General features: G+C 42.2%; 1 protein-coding gene across 1 annotated transcript in view; it reads left to right on the forward strand.

The window, feature by feature from the left end:
* Nucleotides 1-15,367, forward strand: part of TGM4 (transglutaminase 4) — a 101,561-nt gene that overhangs the window by 44,907 nt on the left and 41,287 nt on the right. Inside the window, exon 5 of the mRNA XM_077269101.1 lies at nt 2,098-2,216. Coding sequence (XP_077125216.1) covers nt 2,098-2,216 — 119 coding nt within the window. The remainder of the gene's footprint in view (nt 1-2,097; nt 2,217-15,367) is intronic.

A 15,367-nucleotide genomic window follows, 5' to 3' on the forward strand; every position in this document is an offset into this window, starting at 1 on the left:
TATTCTAATTTACTGAGATAATGACTTTTGGGTTTTCATTGGCTGTAAGCCATAATCATCAACATTAACAGAAACAAACACTTGAAATAGATCACTCTGTTTGTAATGACTCTATATAATATATGAGTTTCACTCCAAGTATCGAAGAACTGAAATAAATTAACTTTTTGATTATATTCTAATTTTGTGAGAGGCATCTGTAACAGGGCTTGTTTATCCTGACATACTGTACATACCATGTATTTACTCAAGATATATCACAATGATGATTAACCCTATTGGTCTTATCGTGGAGAAAAGGAGAAAACCAGCACCGCTGTGACACCTGTGGCTTGCTGAACAGCTGACTGTGATTAACACCTGGCCCCTGGATGACCGGGTGCATACCATGAGGATAACAGTTAAAATAATGCATTTCTCATAGTTCTGCGTGTGCTGAGATTTATGCCTAAAATGTCTTAGGTCTTACCACTTTACCAGCACCAATCAACAACTGACGCAGCTTGCAGTCCATAGTAAAATGTGACTCTCTGTTGATGTTCATAAAAATCTTAAGCCTTCTAAAATCCATCTAGAACAAGGGAAATTGTCTTCAATACCAAGGTACGAATACATATAAATATATCCATAAGGGCTCATACAGACCTCTGTACAAATCGGTCTGATCTCAGACCGCAATGCACAGGCTAGTCTCCAGACCAGAGCATGACAGCTTCAGGTGTTTCTATGAGGCTGTCACAATCGGGTTGGGAGAGCTGCAGCCAGTCAGTGCATTGCAGTCTGAGATTGGATCAATTGGCACGGATGCCTGCTTGAGCCTTAATAGTGTCAGTCACTAGGTCCCTATAACTGACATCCACAGGACCAGCATGACAGTGCCCCAACACCAGCCATAGCGTATGCAAACAACAAAGGCCTTCAAAACTAATTCATTGTAGGCCACAAGATATAGCTAAGACGTAGTGCCAAATACTTTTTCATGCTTTCCACTTTGAGCACTAGAAGAGGAGTGGGATGCAGCTGCAGTATATCTCCCAATCTGCAAAGTGAATGGGAGCGGGATCTAATTGGCTCCGAGCCCACAGAGCACTGCCCGACTTGGCATCGCACCAGGAAGCGCCCACTAATTAAGTATGAAGAGAAAATCATCTTTATTATCTATAAATATAGGATACTAATAATTGTTTGCAAAACAGGCTTCCTACAGATTATATGCTTAGTTCAGTAAAGATGAATTATCAGCGTTTTACATGCTGCATGTTCTTCTGTACTGACCCTGATCACCAATCAAAAAGGAGCTAAAATAGTCCATACTTTTTATTCTACATGTAAAATAAGTGACTAAAAAAACTTTATATTATATTATTTCTCCAGCTTCATAAAAATTATCTGTAGGAGCTGATCAGCGGTAATGTCTTTCTCTTCTGTTCGACCTTTCACACCTACTACTATATAAGAATCTGGGCCTAATGGAGGATTAGCTGATACTCTCATGCGCCATCCTGATCCTGGGCATGTGAAGTATTCTCTTGCTTAATCACTAACAATAAAGTGCTAACATTTTCTTTCAATCAGCCAAACCAGATCTCCACTTGCACTGATGAGGGGCAGTACCCCGAAACACCGTGTCTGCAAATTGAGATTCTGGTTTGGCTATTATCCTAAGTCATGTGACAAGGCTCGTTAAAGGGTCGACATTGACTCCTAGGATTGCTACCTTCCAATAGGTGGCACTAGAGTTCTAGTTCTCTTCCTCTCTGAAGAGACAATTTGCATAATTAACACTTTCTATTTGAGACATTTCTAACTCTGTCTATATTGTAACCCTGGTCTAAGTGTCCGGGTGCCATCATTCTGAAAACTTAAAGTCGATTAGTTCTACAATGAAACTAAAACTTAGTCTGGTCTCACACATCTGTCCCGTCCCAACCCAACTGGGTCTCTTGACCTGAGCTCATTGGGTCATGCTCACCTATGAGACAGTTAGTTCAGGTCAGGAGACGCTGTGGTCACAACAGGTCTTCCACTTGGTGTTTTATGACTTTGTGATACCAAGATAACTCAGATTTAATTTTGCTAATTAATGTTTGTTATTAGATGATAACGTATACATGCCAAACGAGGATGAGAGGAAAGAATATGTTCTGAATGACACTGGTTACATTTATGTGGGATCGCAAAACAACATCAAAGCAAGGCCATGGAATTTTGGGCAGGTCTGTATCTATAGTTATAGCTGTGTTATAGTATACTAAGTATCACATGGGATCCTTACAGATTAAGCAGGAAAATATTTTCCTAAAGATCTGTTGCTGCTCAGTTAATACTTAATCTCTTTTCATTCTTGGTTAAAAAAAAGTTAAAAAAGAAGGCTGCAACACAAGAAACAGACGTTGTGTACACATACCTAAATGGTATAACTGAACCATAGACTGCTTTGTCACGTCTCCTGAAGTTTTCTAGACTTGAATCCAGCGTTCATATAATCCAAGAGTAGCCATACCTTCCAAAACATTCTTTGATGCCTCTGATAAGGCTCATTCGGAAATATCAATGAGATTCATGAACCAATCAATAAACTGCAAGAGAGAAAAAACATAATGATTACATTTCAAAAAGGGGAGTCATCAATCAAGGTTGAGTAGATAAGAAATAATCCAGTAAATGGCATTTCATTGATTTCATTGATTTCATATCACTGCAACTGTGGTGGCAAAAAGAATTTATGAAAGTTATTCCATCAGTTGGGAAACTTTTCTGTCAAAGTTTCTTGATGTTTACATGTTATGATTACTTAACCCCTTAAGAAACAGGAGTATTTCCGTTTTTGCATTTTCATTTTTTGCTCCCCTTCTTCCCACAGCCATAACTTTTTTTTATTTTTCTATCAATATGGCCATGTGAGGGCTTGTTTTTGTGGGAGGAGTTGTACTTTTGAATGGCACCATTAATTTTACCATACCGTGTACTGGAAAATTGGAAAAAAAAAATCCAAGGGCTGTGAAATTGCAAAAAAAAGTGCAATTCCACAATTGTATTTTGGACTTTTGTTCACTAAATGCTAAAACTGACCTGCCATTATGATTCTCCAGGTCATTACGAGTTCATAGACACCAAACATGTCTAGGTTCTTTTTTATTTAAGTCGTGAAAAAAAAATCTAAAGTTTGTAAAAAAAAAATAAAAAATGTTGCCATTTTCAAAGCCCCGTAGCGTCTGCACTTTTCGGGATCAGGGGCCAGATGAGGGCTTATTTTTGCGTGCCAATCTGATGGTTTTTTTATATAATTTTGGTGTCAATATGATGTTTTGATCACCCGTTATTGCATTTTATTGCAATGTTGCAGCGACCAAAAAAGGTAATTCTGGTGTTTTGATTTTTTTCTCCCTTATCAATCAGATTAATTCTTTTTATATATTGGTAGATCCGGCGATTCTGAAGGCGGCAATACCAAATATGTGTATATTTAATTTTTTATTGTTTCATTTTGAAATGGGAGAATGGAGGGTGGTTTGAACACACACACACACACACACACACACGCACGCACGCACGCACGCACGCACGCACGCACGCACACACACACACACACACACACGTCTCAATAGTCTCCTTGGGAGACTAGAAGCTGTGATCATCCGATCACTGCATCCCTGCTTTATGTAGCAGAAATGCTCACTTGCTATGAGCGTCGACCAATAGCTATCTGGCTGTGACAATCACAGAGGTCTCCTGCTGACCCTGGGTTGTCATGCCAACTCATCGGCGACCTGCGGTCATGTGACACAGGTGCCGATTGGAGGGGTTAATGAAGTGCTTCCTGCCCGTGCTTGTTAAATGCCACTGTCAGAATTTGACAGCGGCACTTAACATGTTAACAGCCACGAGTGGATCACGATTCCACCCGCAGCTGTTAGGAACACATGACAGCTGATCAGATCAGCTGACATGTGTCGGAAAACAGTGGCTTACTGCTAGCAGCAACTGCTGTGCCAGGGGCGGACATACCTTGGCTCCCAGGGGCCCCTGCAGGGCAGCTAATAATGAGGTCAATCTGGCCTGTTTATCCGGCCCCGAGGCTCCAGGGGACCCCAACCAGATTACTCTCATGTGCGATGGGCAGGGGGAGATCCCTGCAGCTCTGCTGCCCACAAGAGAAAATGGCAGCGGAGCTGCAGCGATCCATCCTGCTTCCTGCCCATGCTTCTTACTCTCACTTCCTGTCTCACACAGCTGTCAGCGGCGGGATGGATGACATTATCATTCAGTGCCACTGCCGCTGTGCCAGTGAGAGGAAGCTGCCGGAAATGCGACAGTGATGCTGTGGCTGCGGGAGAGCATGCGGAGAGGTGAGAGATGCTGTGTGTGTGAAGAGATGAATGGTGGTGTGTGTTTGTGTATGCAAGCGTAGCGCTGCGTTTGAATGTGCAGAGAGTTTAATGGTGCTGTATGTGTCTGTGTTTATGTAGGTGGAGAAGAGGACAATGGTGGGGAGAAGGCAATGATGGGGTGTTGGAGAGAAGACAATGATGGGGTGACAAAGAGGGCAATGATGGAGGTGGTGGGGGAGAAAGTAATGAAGGGGTGGGGGAAAGAGCAATAATGGGGCTGGGAGAAGGAAATGATGGAGGTGGTGGAATGGGCAATGATGGGGGTGATGGGGGAAAGGCAATGATGGTGGTAGTGGAAAGCACAATGATGGTGGAAAGGACAATGATGGGGTGATAGGGGAGAAGGCAATGATGGAGGTGGTGGAATAGGCAATGATGGGGTAGTGGGGAGAAAGCAATGATAGAGGTGGTGGAAAGGGCAATGATGGGGACTGGGGAGAAGGCAATGATGGGAGTGGGGGAGAAGACAATAATAGGATGAGGGGGAGGCATGTGGGGGATTGGGAAGGGAGGAAGAGGAATTTATAAAGGATTTAGGAACAGGGGGAGGTGGAGGAAGACGCTATTATCGCTTATTATGTTTAACACAGTCCCTTAGTATATAGTGTACTCACTTATTATTCATAGCACAGCCTTTTAGTATATAGTGCACTCACTTATTATGTATAGCACAGTCCCTTAGTATATAGTGTACTTGTTTTTATGTAAAGCGCCATCCCTCAGTATACAGTGTAGCCACTTTTTATGTATAGCACAGTCCCTTAGTATATAGTGTACTTGTTTTTATGTAAAGCGCCATCCCTCAGTATATAGTGTAGCCACTTTTTATGTATAGCACAGTCCCTTAGTATATCGTGTACTCACTTATGTATAGCAGAGTCCCTTTGTATATAATGTACTCACATTATGTCTAACACAGTCCCTTAGTATATAGTGTACTCACTTATGTATAACACCATCCTTAGTTACATAGTTTCCTCTTTTAGGCTGCCATCACACTAGCAGTATTTGGTCAGTATTTTACATCAGTATTTGTAAGCCAAAACCAGGAGTGGGTGACAAATGCAGAAGTGGTGCAAATGTTTCTATTATACTTTTCCTCTATTTGTTCCACTCCTGGTTTTGGCTTACAAATACTGATGGAAAATACTGACCAAATACTGCTAGTGTGATGGCAGTCTCATCATGTATAATACCGTCCCTTATTACATACCATCCTCTCCAGTTATACTGTATATGGTGGCTTCCCTTATTATCTAACTTAATCTGTTGTTATGTACAGTGCTGTCTCTTACATAGTGTATTTTTGTTATGTTTAGTATTCACAGCGCCCTCTTTTATTACATAGTCCACTCTCTTGTTAGATATAAAATGACTGCTGATGGAGGAGCCTGTGACCAGACTACCAGTCCATCATCTCCTCCATTAGAAAAGAAACTTTCCCATACTCCATCGGCCATCATTGCATTACATATCTAACAAAAGAGGATTATATGTAATAAAAAACAGGGCTCTATATAATCCAATATGTAAGGGACGGTGCTGTACATAGCAAGAGAGGGCACTGTATAAGGGACAGCAATACATAATAAAGGAAACAATGTAATATATATAAATGCATGTGTGTGTGTGAATATATATATATATATATATATATATATATATGTACCTTTGTCGCCATAAAAGGAGGGGGCTCCAACACATTTCTTGCACAGGGGCTCCAAGCTGTCAGTGTCCGCCCCTGGGCTGTGCTGTGCCGTGTGCCTTTAATTAAATGTGTATGCCGCCGTGACTCTGTACCTGGCTCCTCCTAACTACAGTAGTCCTGCACTGCTCCGGGCTCTCTGATTGGGTTTGCATAAGGATGTCACGCCTCCTGGCTGATGTAGCTTTCCAGCCAGAGAGGGCAGTGTATGCTGGGCCTGGCTGGAAGTAGTGGCATATGTGAGGGCGGCTACCGGCTGTTGGAAGCGGAGCGTGAGGAGCTGAGGCTGTGTGGAGATGCAAGACGGTGAGCTGGGACCGGCGGTGAATTTTTTATTTATTTATTTTTTTGGAGGGGGCCCCATTCAGACTTTTGCTATGGGACCCCCATGATTTCTGTGCACGCCCCTGCCTGAGCCCGCAGCAAACAGGAGGAGGCGTCCAAGGGAGGTAAGAACATTTCTAAAACAATCCACAGCGAGGAGATTGGAACAAAACAAAATCCTCTAAACTGCATGCTCGCAAATGCCAGAAGCCTGACAAACAAGATGGAAGAACTAGAAGCAGAAATATCTACAGGTAACTTTGACATAGTGGGAATAACCGAGACATGGTTAGATGAAAGCTATGACTGGGCAGTTAACTTACAGGGTTACAGTCTGTTTAGAAAGGATCGTAAAAATCGGAGAGGAGGAGGGGTTTGTCTCTATGTAAAGTCTTGTCTAAAGTCCACTTTAAGGGAGGATATTAGCGAAGGGAATGAGGATGTCGAGTCCATATGGGTCGAAATTCATGGAGGGAAAAATGGTAGCAAAATTCTCATTGGGGTCTGTTACAAACCCCCAAATATAACAGAAATCATGGAAAGTCTACTTCTAAAGCAGATAGATGAAGCTGCAACCCATAATGAGGTCCTGGTTATGGGGGACTTTAACTACCCGGATATTAACTGGGAAACAGAAACCTGTGAAACCCATAAAGGCAACAGGTTTCTGCTAATAACCAAGAAAAATTATCTTTCACAATTGGTGCAGAATCCAACCAGAGGAGCAGCACTTTTAGACCTAATACTATCTAATAGACCTGACAGAATAACAAATCTGCAGGTGGTCGGGCATCTAGGAAATAGCGACCACAATATTGTACAGTTTCACCTGTCTTTCACTAGGGGGACTTGTCAGGGAATCACAAAAACACTGAACTTTAGGAAGGCAAAGTTTGACCAGCTTAGAGATGCCCTTAATCTGGTAGACTGGGACAATATCCTCAGAAATAAGAATACAGATAATAAATGGAAAATGTTTAAGAACATCCTAAATAGGCACTGTAAGCGGTTTATACCTTGTGGGAATAAAAGGACTAGAAATAGGAAAAACCCAATGTGGCTAAACAAAGAAGTAAGACAGGCAATTAACAGTAAAAAGAAAGCATTTGCACTACTAAAGCAGGATGGCACCATTGAAGCTCTAAAAAACTATAGGGAGAAAAATACTTTATCTAAAAAACTAATTAAAGCTGCCAAAAAGCAAACAGAGAAGCACATTGCTAAGGAGAGTAAAACGAATCCCAAACTGTTCTTCAACTATATCAATAGTAAAAGAATAAAAACTGAAAATGTAGGCCCCTTAAAAAATAGTGAGGAAAGAATGGTTGTAGATGACGAGGAAAAGGCTAACATATTAAACCCCTTCTTCTCCACGGTATTCACGGTGGAAAATGAAATGCTAGGTGAAATCCCAAGAAACAATGAAAACCCTATATTAAGGGTCACCAATCTAACCCAAGAAGAGGTGCGAAACCGGCTAAATAAGATTAAAATAGATAAATCTCCGGGTCCGGATGGCATACACCCACGAGTACTAAGAGAACTAAGTAATGTAATAGATAAACCATTATTTCATATTTTTAGGGACTCTATAGCGACGGGGTCTGTTCCGCAGGACTGGCGCATAGCAAATGTGGTGCCAATATTCAAAAAGGGCTCTAAAAGTGAACCTGGAAATTATAGGCCAGTAAGTCTAACCTCTACTGTTGGTAAAATATTTGAAGGGTTTCTGAAGGATGTTATTCTGGATTATCTCAATGAGAATAACTGTTTAACTCCATATCAGCATGGGTTTATGAGAAATCGCTCATGTCAAACCAATCTAATCAGTTTTTATGAAGAGGTAAGCTATAGGCTAGACCACGGTGAGTCATTGGACGTGGTATATCTCGATTTTTCCAAAGCGTTTGATACCGTGCCGCACAAGAGGTTGGTACACAAAATGAGAATGCTTGGTCTGGGGGAAAATGTGTGTAAATGGGTTAGCAACTGGCTTAGTGATAGAAATAAATCAAATATTGATATGCACCAGTCTATTAAATTGTCAAAAAGCAAGGTGTGACTAATAATATAAAATATAACTTTTAATATATATATATATCTATTAAAAAGTTGGTATGTCCAACTATATAAAACACACAAAAGACTCTACAAAAAAATCCCCAATTCAGGGGAATAGTATAAGAACCTAACCCTCGAAATTATTGCACACACATCAGTGCATCAGCAATACAAAGGGTACAATATGCGCTCCAATCTCGGAGTGTTTGAGCACAACCATATATCACACAGTTGTAACCGTCAGCTGCCCCCACATGTCATATGGAGATGCAGTATTTGAACATAACCCAAAGGTTTATATGTCCATGAGCGATCGCATACCAACTGCCCCCACCTGTCATAAGGAGATGCAGAAAAATGCGAACCAATGCCAAAATAATTGGAACAATCTCACCTCGGACCTTCCTGTGATATGGGTGAGAGCTCCCGTGAAAAACAGCATCCAGAGGGGGGGGGCCTATAATTCTGGCCACACATCAACCCGTCCACACTGTTCAAGCGAATAATCTGGACCCCATAAATCACCGCTAGTGTTGAGCGATACCGTCCGATACTTGAAAGTATCGGTATCGGAAAGTATCGGCCGATACCGGCAAAATATCGGATCCAATCCGATACCGATACCCGATACCAATACAAGTCAATGGGACTCAGGTATCGGACGGTATTCCTGATGGTTCCCAGGGTCTGAAGGAGAGGAAACTCTCCTTCAGGCCCTGGGAACCATATAAATGTGTAAAATAAAGAATTAAAATAAAAAATATCGCTATACTCACCTGTCCGACGCAGCCGGGACCTCGGCGATTGTAAGCGGCAGCGTTGTTTCTTTAAAATTCGCGCTTTTACTTGCTTACGTGAATTCCCGGCTTCTGATTGGTCAGGGCGGCCATGTTGCCGGGACTCGGACCAATCACAGCAAGCCGTGACGAAATTACGTCACGGCTTGCTGTGATTGGTCCGCGTCCCGGCAATATGGCGCCGTGACCAATCACAAGCCGTGACGTCACGGGAGGCTGGACACGCGCGCTTTTCAAAATAAGCGCGTGTCCAGCCTCCCGTGACGTCACGGCTTGTGATTGGTTAATGGCGGCCATGTTCCTGGGACGCGGACCAATCACAGCAAGCCGTGACGTAATTTCGTCACGGCTTGCTGTGATTGGTCCGCATCCCGGCAATATGGCGCCGTGACCAATCACAAGCCGTGACGTCACGGGAGGCTGGACACGCGCGCTTTTCAAAATAAGCGCGTGTCCAGCCTCCCGTGACGTCACGGCTTGTGATTGGTTAATGGCGGCCATGTTGCCGGGACGCGGACCAATCACAGCAAGCCGTGACGTAATTTCGTCACGGCTTGCTGTGATTGGTCCGCGTCCCGGCAACATGGCCGCCCTGACCAATCAGAAGCCGGGAATTCACGTAAGCAAGTAAAAGCGCGAATTTTAAACAAACAACGCTGCCGGTTCCTTCGCTGAGGTCCCGGCTGCGTCGGAGAGGTGAGTATAGCGATTTTTTTTATTTTAATTCTTTCTTTTACACCTTTTTACATTAATGTTGTTTCGATACCGATATCCGATATTACAAAAATATCGGATCTCGGTATCGGAAATTCCGATACAGCAAGTATCGGCCGATACCCGATACTTGCAGCATCGGAATGCTCAACACTAATCACCGCATGTTTCCCTACGCGTTTCGTTATGATAAACTCATCAGGGGAAAATTATAGAGGGATCCCCACTGATTCCGTGGAGTATCCGTAACAAAGGGGTATATCGGCATCATCGATATGCCGATATACCCCTTTGTTACGGATACTCCACGGAATCAGTGGGGATCCCTCTATAATTTTCCCCTGATGAGTTTATCATAACGAAACGCGTAGGGAAACATGCGGTGATTTATGGGGTCCAGATTATTCGCTTGAACAGTGTGGACGGGTTGATGTGTGGCCAGAATTATAGCCCCCCCCCTCTGGATGCTGTTTTTCACGGGAGCTCTCACCCATATCACAGGAAGGTCCGAGGTGAGATTGTTCCAATTATTTTGGCATTGGTTCGCATTTTTCTGCATCTCCTTATGACAGGTGGGGGCAGTTGGTATGCGATCGCTCATGGACATATAAACCTTTGGGTTATGTTCAAATACTGCATCTCCATATGACATGTGGGGGCAGCTGACGGTTACAACTGTGTGATATATGGTTGTGCTCAAACACTCCGAGATTGGAGCGCATATTGTACCCTTTGTATTGCTGATGCACTGATGTGTGTGCAATAATTTCGAGGGTTAGGTTCTTAGTGATAGAAAGCAGAGGGTGGTTATAAATGGTATAGTCTCTAACTGGGTCGCTGTGACCAGTGGGGTACCGCAGGGGTCGGTATTGGGACCTGTTCTCTTCAACATATTCATTAATGATCTGGTAGAAGGTTTACACAGTAAAATATTGATATTTGCAGATGATACAAAACTATGTAAAGCAGTTAATACAAGAGAATATAGTATTCTGCTACAGATGGATCTGGATAAGTTGGAAACTTGGGCTGAAAGGTGGCAGATGAGGTTTAACAATGATAAATGTAAGGTTATACACATGGGAAGAAGGAATCAATATCACCATTTACACACTGAATGGGAAACCACTGGGTAAATCTGACAGGGAGAAGGACTTGGGGATCCTAGTTAATGATAAACTTACCTGGAGCAGCCAGTGCCAGGCAGCAGCTGCCAAGGCAAACAGGATCATGGGGTGCATTAAAAGAGGTCTGGATACACATGATGAGAGCATTATACTGCCTCTGTACAAATCCCTAGTTAGACCGCACATGGAGTACTGTGTCCAGTTTTGGGCACCGGTGCTCAGGAAGGATATAATGGAACTAGAGAGAGTACAAAGGAGGGCAACAAAGTTAATAAAGGGGATGGGAGAACTGCAATACCCAGATAGATTAGCGAAATTAGGATTATTTAGTCTAGAAAAAAGACGACTGAGGGGCGATCTAATAACCATGTATAAGTATATAAGGGGACAATACAAATATCTCGCTGAGGATCTGTTTATACCAAGGAAGGTGACGGGCACAAGGGGGCATTCTTTGCGTCTGGAGGAGAGAAGGTTTTTCCACCAAAATAGAAGAGGATTCTTTACTGTTAGGGCAGTGAGAATCTGGAATTGCTTGCCTGAGGAGGTGGTGATGGCGAACTCAGTCGAGGGGTTCAAGAGAGGCCTGGATGTCTTCCTGGAGCAGAACAATATTGTATTATACAATTATTAGGTTCTGTAGAAGGATGTAGATCTGGGGATTTATTATGATGGAATATAGGAATATAGGCTGAACTGGATGGACAAATGTCTTTTTTCGGCCTTACTAACTATGTCAGATATATCCGTCATTGGATGCTAAGGGGTTAAAGGGAGTATTTTAGTAGGATCAAACTTCTGAAGCTATGTATATGGGTATGCAGGTCATAGGAAACTGAATAACATGATACCTTGATATCTGCAACCTGACGTCTTATTCCAGAGAAATCTCTGTTTTTATTATATGTAAATGAGCTGTTCAGGATTATGGGCTGCACACTGATCTGCACAAGAATCTGCCTCCAGAGATTATTTTAATATAATTATTAAAAATAAGGTAAACAAAGATAACAAAGATAAATAAAGCTTGTCTAGAAAGCTAATTTTAAATACAGTACTTTGTTAGGGAATTCTTAGGTAATAGGAAGGGAATGAGGGTCACCCATTCAACATCTTGAGGAATTATCTATAAATGCTCCCTCTTGCTCCCTTAGAACCAGCATGTTAGTGCATTATTTAGTGAAAAAAGTGTAGCATCTAATTTCTCCTGCTGCAGAGAAATCTAACGCTTCCTTACAATTTCTTTGCTGATTAATGGGAATCTGTCCTCAGGTTTTGCTTCGCACCTGAGAGCAGCATGAAATAGGGACAGAGACTCTGTTTTCTGTGATGTGTCACTGGGCGGATTGCTGCAATTTTGATGAAATCACTGTTTTATCTGCTGCATATCCATGTATAGCCCCACCCACAACACAGATTGTCAGCTTTCTGTATACTCTGTGCATAGGCAGGAAGCTGGCAATCAGTGGTAGGGACGGGGTTATGCAGAGCTCAAGAATATGGTGGACTATGTGGCAGCTAGTTTACTAGTTTTCTACAGAAAATCTCCTTCTGATAAAACAATTATTTTATCAAAACTCAAGCAAGCCAGTAAGTGATACATCTCTGGAATGAGGGTCTCTGTCTCTACAATATACTGCTCTCAGATTACATGACAAATTGCCATTTAAGCTGGATTGTGTAAAACCTAGCAGTGGGACATTGTTATCAGCGTATTAGATTAGGACCCTTAGGGCTCATTTCCACTTGCGAGGGAAACGGACGAGTGCAATCCGATAAAAAATCGGATTGCACTCGGACCAATGTTATTCAATAGGTGTCTTTTCATTTGCGATTTTTTTTCTCAGCCGAAATCGGACTGAGAAAAAAATCGCAGCATGCTGCGATTTGCTGCGAGTCTCGGACGAGACTCGCCAATGCAAGTCAATGGGTGCGAGAAAAAAAACGCACGGAATACGGACCATCCATTTTCCGTACGTTTTTTACGGATACATTACCATTCTGTGGCATAGAACACTGTAAATGGTCCTGTAAATAATTTGATAAAAATAGTTGCAGAGAAAAAAAACGGATTGCATACATATGTCATACAGATGTAAAACGGATGGTGCGATTAAAAATCGCATTGAACTCGCATGACAATCGCATGACAATCGCATAGTTTTCATCCGTTTTTTCGGTCCAGATTACGGACCGTTTTTTTGCTCTCAAGTGGAAATGAGCCCTTATAAAACAAATGGATTGTGCAAAGAGGACAACCTTTAAAAAATCATAAAAGCAACTTTTAGTTGTTGGGATTGTGTCCTTTAATACGAAAGGGATAGTAAGCCGAATTATCAATTCTTTAGTAATACAAAGCAGCCTCATTCTTTCTATACACTGCCGGTAAAAGCTGCCCTAATGTTCTGACATTTTAATGCACTGCTTAATTTTTTTATATTAGATGATTTAGAAAAGACTGATTCCTGATTTAACTTGTAGATTTCAGTAATGGTTTGGCAATCTTGTGCCGAACATGACAGTGGCTTTTCTCATTATAAAGAAAAAATCTGTGCTTTTATTCTATTGTAGAATTGAAGCAGAACATTCTCTATGGATTGTGATGCTAAGAATATGTTTGGACCCTGGGGAAATTATTTAAACAGGAATTTAAATTATGCATTATGTATAAGCCATATTTATTTATATATCAATTAGGCAAGCTTTGTAGTTCAGGTTGAAGAATGATATTCTACACCCTACCTCATAACATTATCCCCATATGTCATATATGTGAGCATAGAAACGGCATAAGGTGAGTTTAGCTACATATTATTATTTATTATTATAGCGCCATTTATTCCTTGGCGCTTTACATTTGAAAAGGGTAAAAAAATAAAAAGCAAGTGCAATAATCATGAACAATACAAGTCCGGTGACTCCGACTGGTACAAGAGGAGAGAGGATCCTGCCCACTAGGGCTCACAGTCTACAAGGGATGGGTGAGGATACAGTAGATGAGGGTAGAGTTAGTTGTGCCGAGGTATAGTAGAGTGAGGATTGTCAGAAGAGGTGGGTCTTCAGGTTTCTTTTAAAGGAATCCATGGTAGACGAGAGCCTGATATGTTGGGGGAAGAGAGTTCCAGAGTATGGGAGAAATCTTCCATGCAATTATGGAAAGAGGAGATAAGAGGGAAGTAGACTGGTTGTGGATGGCTTTGTATATTATGGTTAGGGTTTTGTCTCTGGGCATTGGGGAGCCAGTGAAGGGATTGGCAGAGAGAAGAGGCCGGGGAATAGTGAAGGGACAGGAGGATTAGTCAGACAGCAGAGTTTAGAATAGATTGGAGGGGTGCAAGAGTGTTAGAAGAGAGGCCAAAGAGCAGGAGGTTGCAGTAGTCAAGGCGGGAGATGATGATGGCATGCACTAGTGTTTTTGCAGATTCTTGGTTAAGGAATGTATAAATCTGGGAAATATTTTTGAGCTGGAGTTGGCAGGGGGTGGAAAGGGCTAAAAAACAAAAAGTTGTGTTCCCGTACGGTCAGCGGGCACTTCAAAACGCCGCATTCAGACACATCCGCATACAACGCATGTTCCTGCGTACCCAATGTTAAAGATAGGTACGCAGGATGGCGCAGGACACATGCAGAAGGAGGCAGCACTTAGGCAGAGCTTAACAGAGGATGTACGCAGCCATACGTGAAACCAGCCTTAAATCTATTGACTTGTATTAATGTGTTCTGAAAAGCTGCAAGCTATGTCTCCAGGTAAAACTGTTGGTATCACTAATGGAGACTCCTAACAGAGTATCCAATGCAAGCAAAGCAGAGCCTCACACAGTAGGGAGGTCATTAATTGACTTTAAAAGGGTTGTCTAGTACTTGGACAACTCTTTTTGAATTCTGCAAATAGAATATAACACTTCTACTCACCTCCCATGCCTGTGCCCTATCGGAGGTGTTGGGAATAAAGACATCCGAAGGAAGTGAAAGCTGCTGCTGCCCTCTCACTTCCTGTGGATGTCAATTATGTCCATAGGAAAGGAGGGTAAAGCATGATTGCCACAGGGATCACATGACATAATGTCAAGTGAGCTCAGGGGGAATCAGTGCCGCAATGCTAGAATGGCATCGTCACTGGAGGAGAGTGTAAGTGTTATTATTTAACTGGGAGTAAACCTAAGGGTTGTCCGGGTAGTGGACAACTCTCTCTAAAAAAAATAATAAAACTGAAAAATTAACAGTGCGTGATGGGAATAGAGTTTTATC

This window comes from Ranitomeya variabilis, chromosome 6, assembly GCF_051348905.1.
Source record: "Ranitomeya variabilis isolate aRanVar5 chromosome 6, aRanVar5.hap1, whole genome shotgun sequence".
Classification (NCBI taxonomy): Eukaryota; Metazoa; Chordata; class Amphibia; order Anura; family Dendrobatidae; genus Ranitomeya; species Ranitomeya variabilis.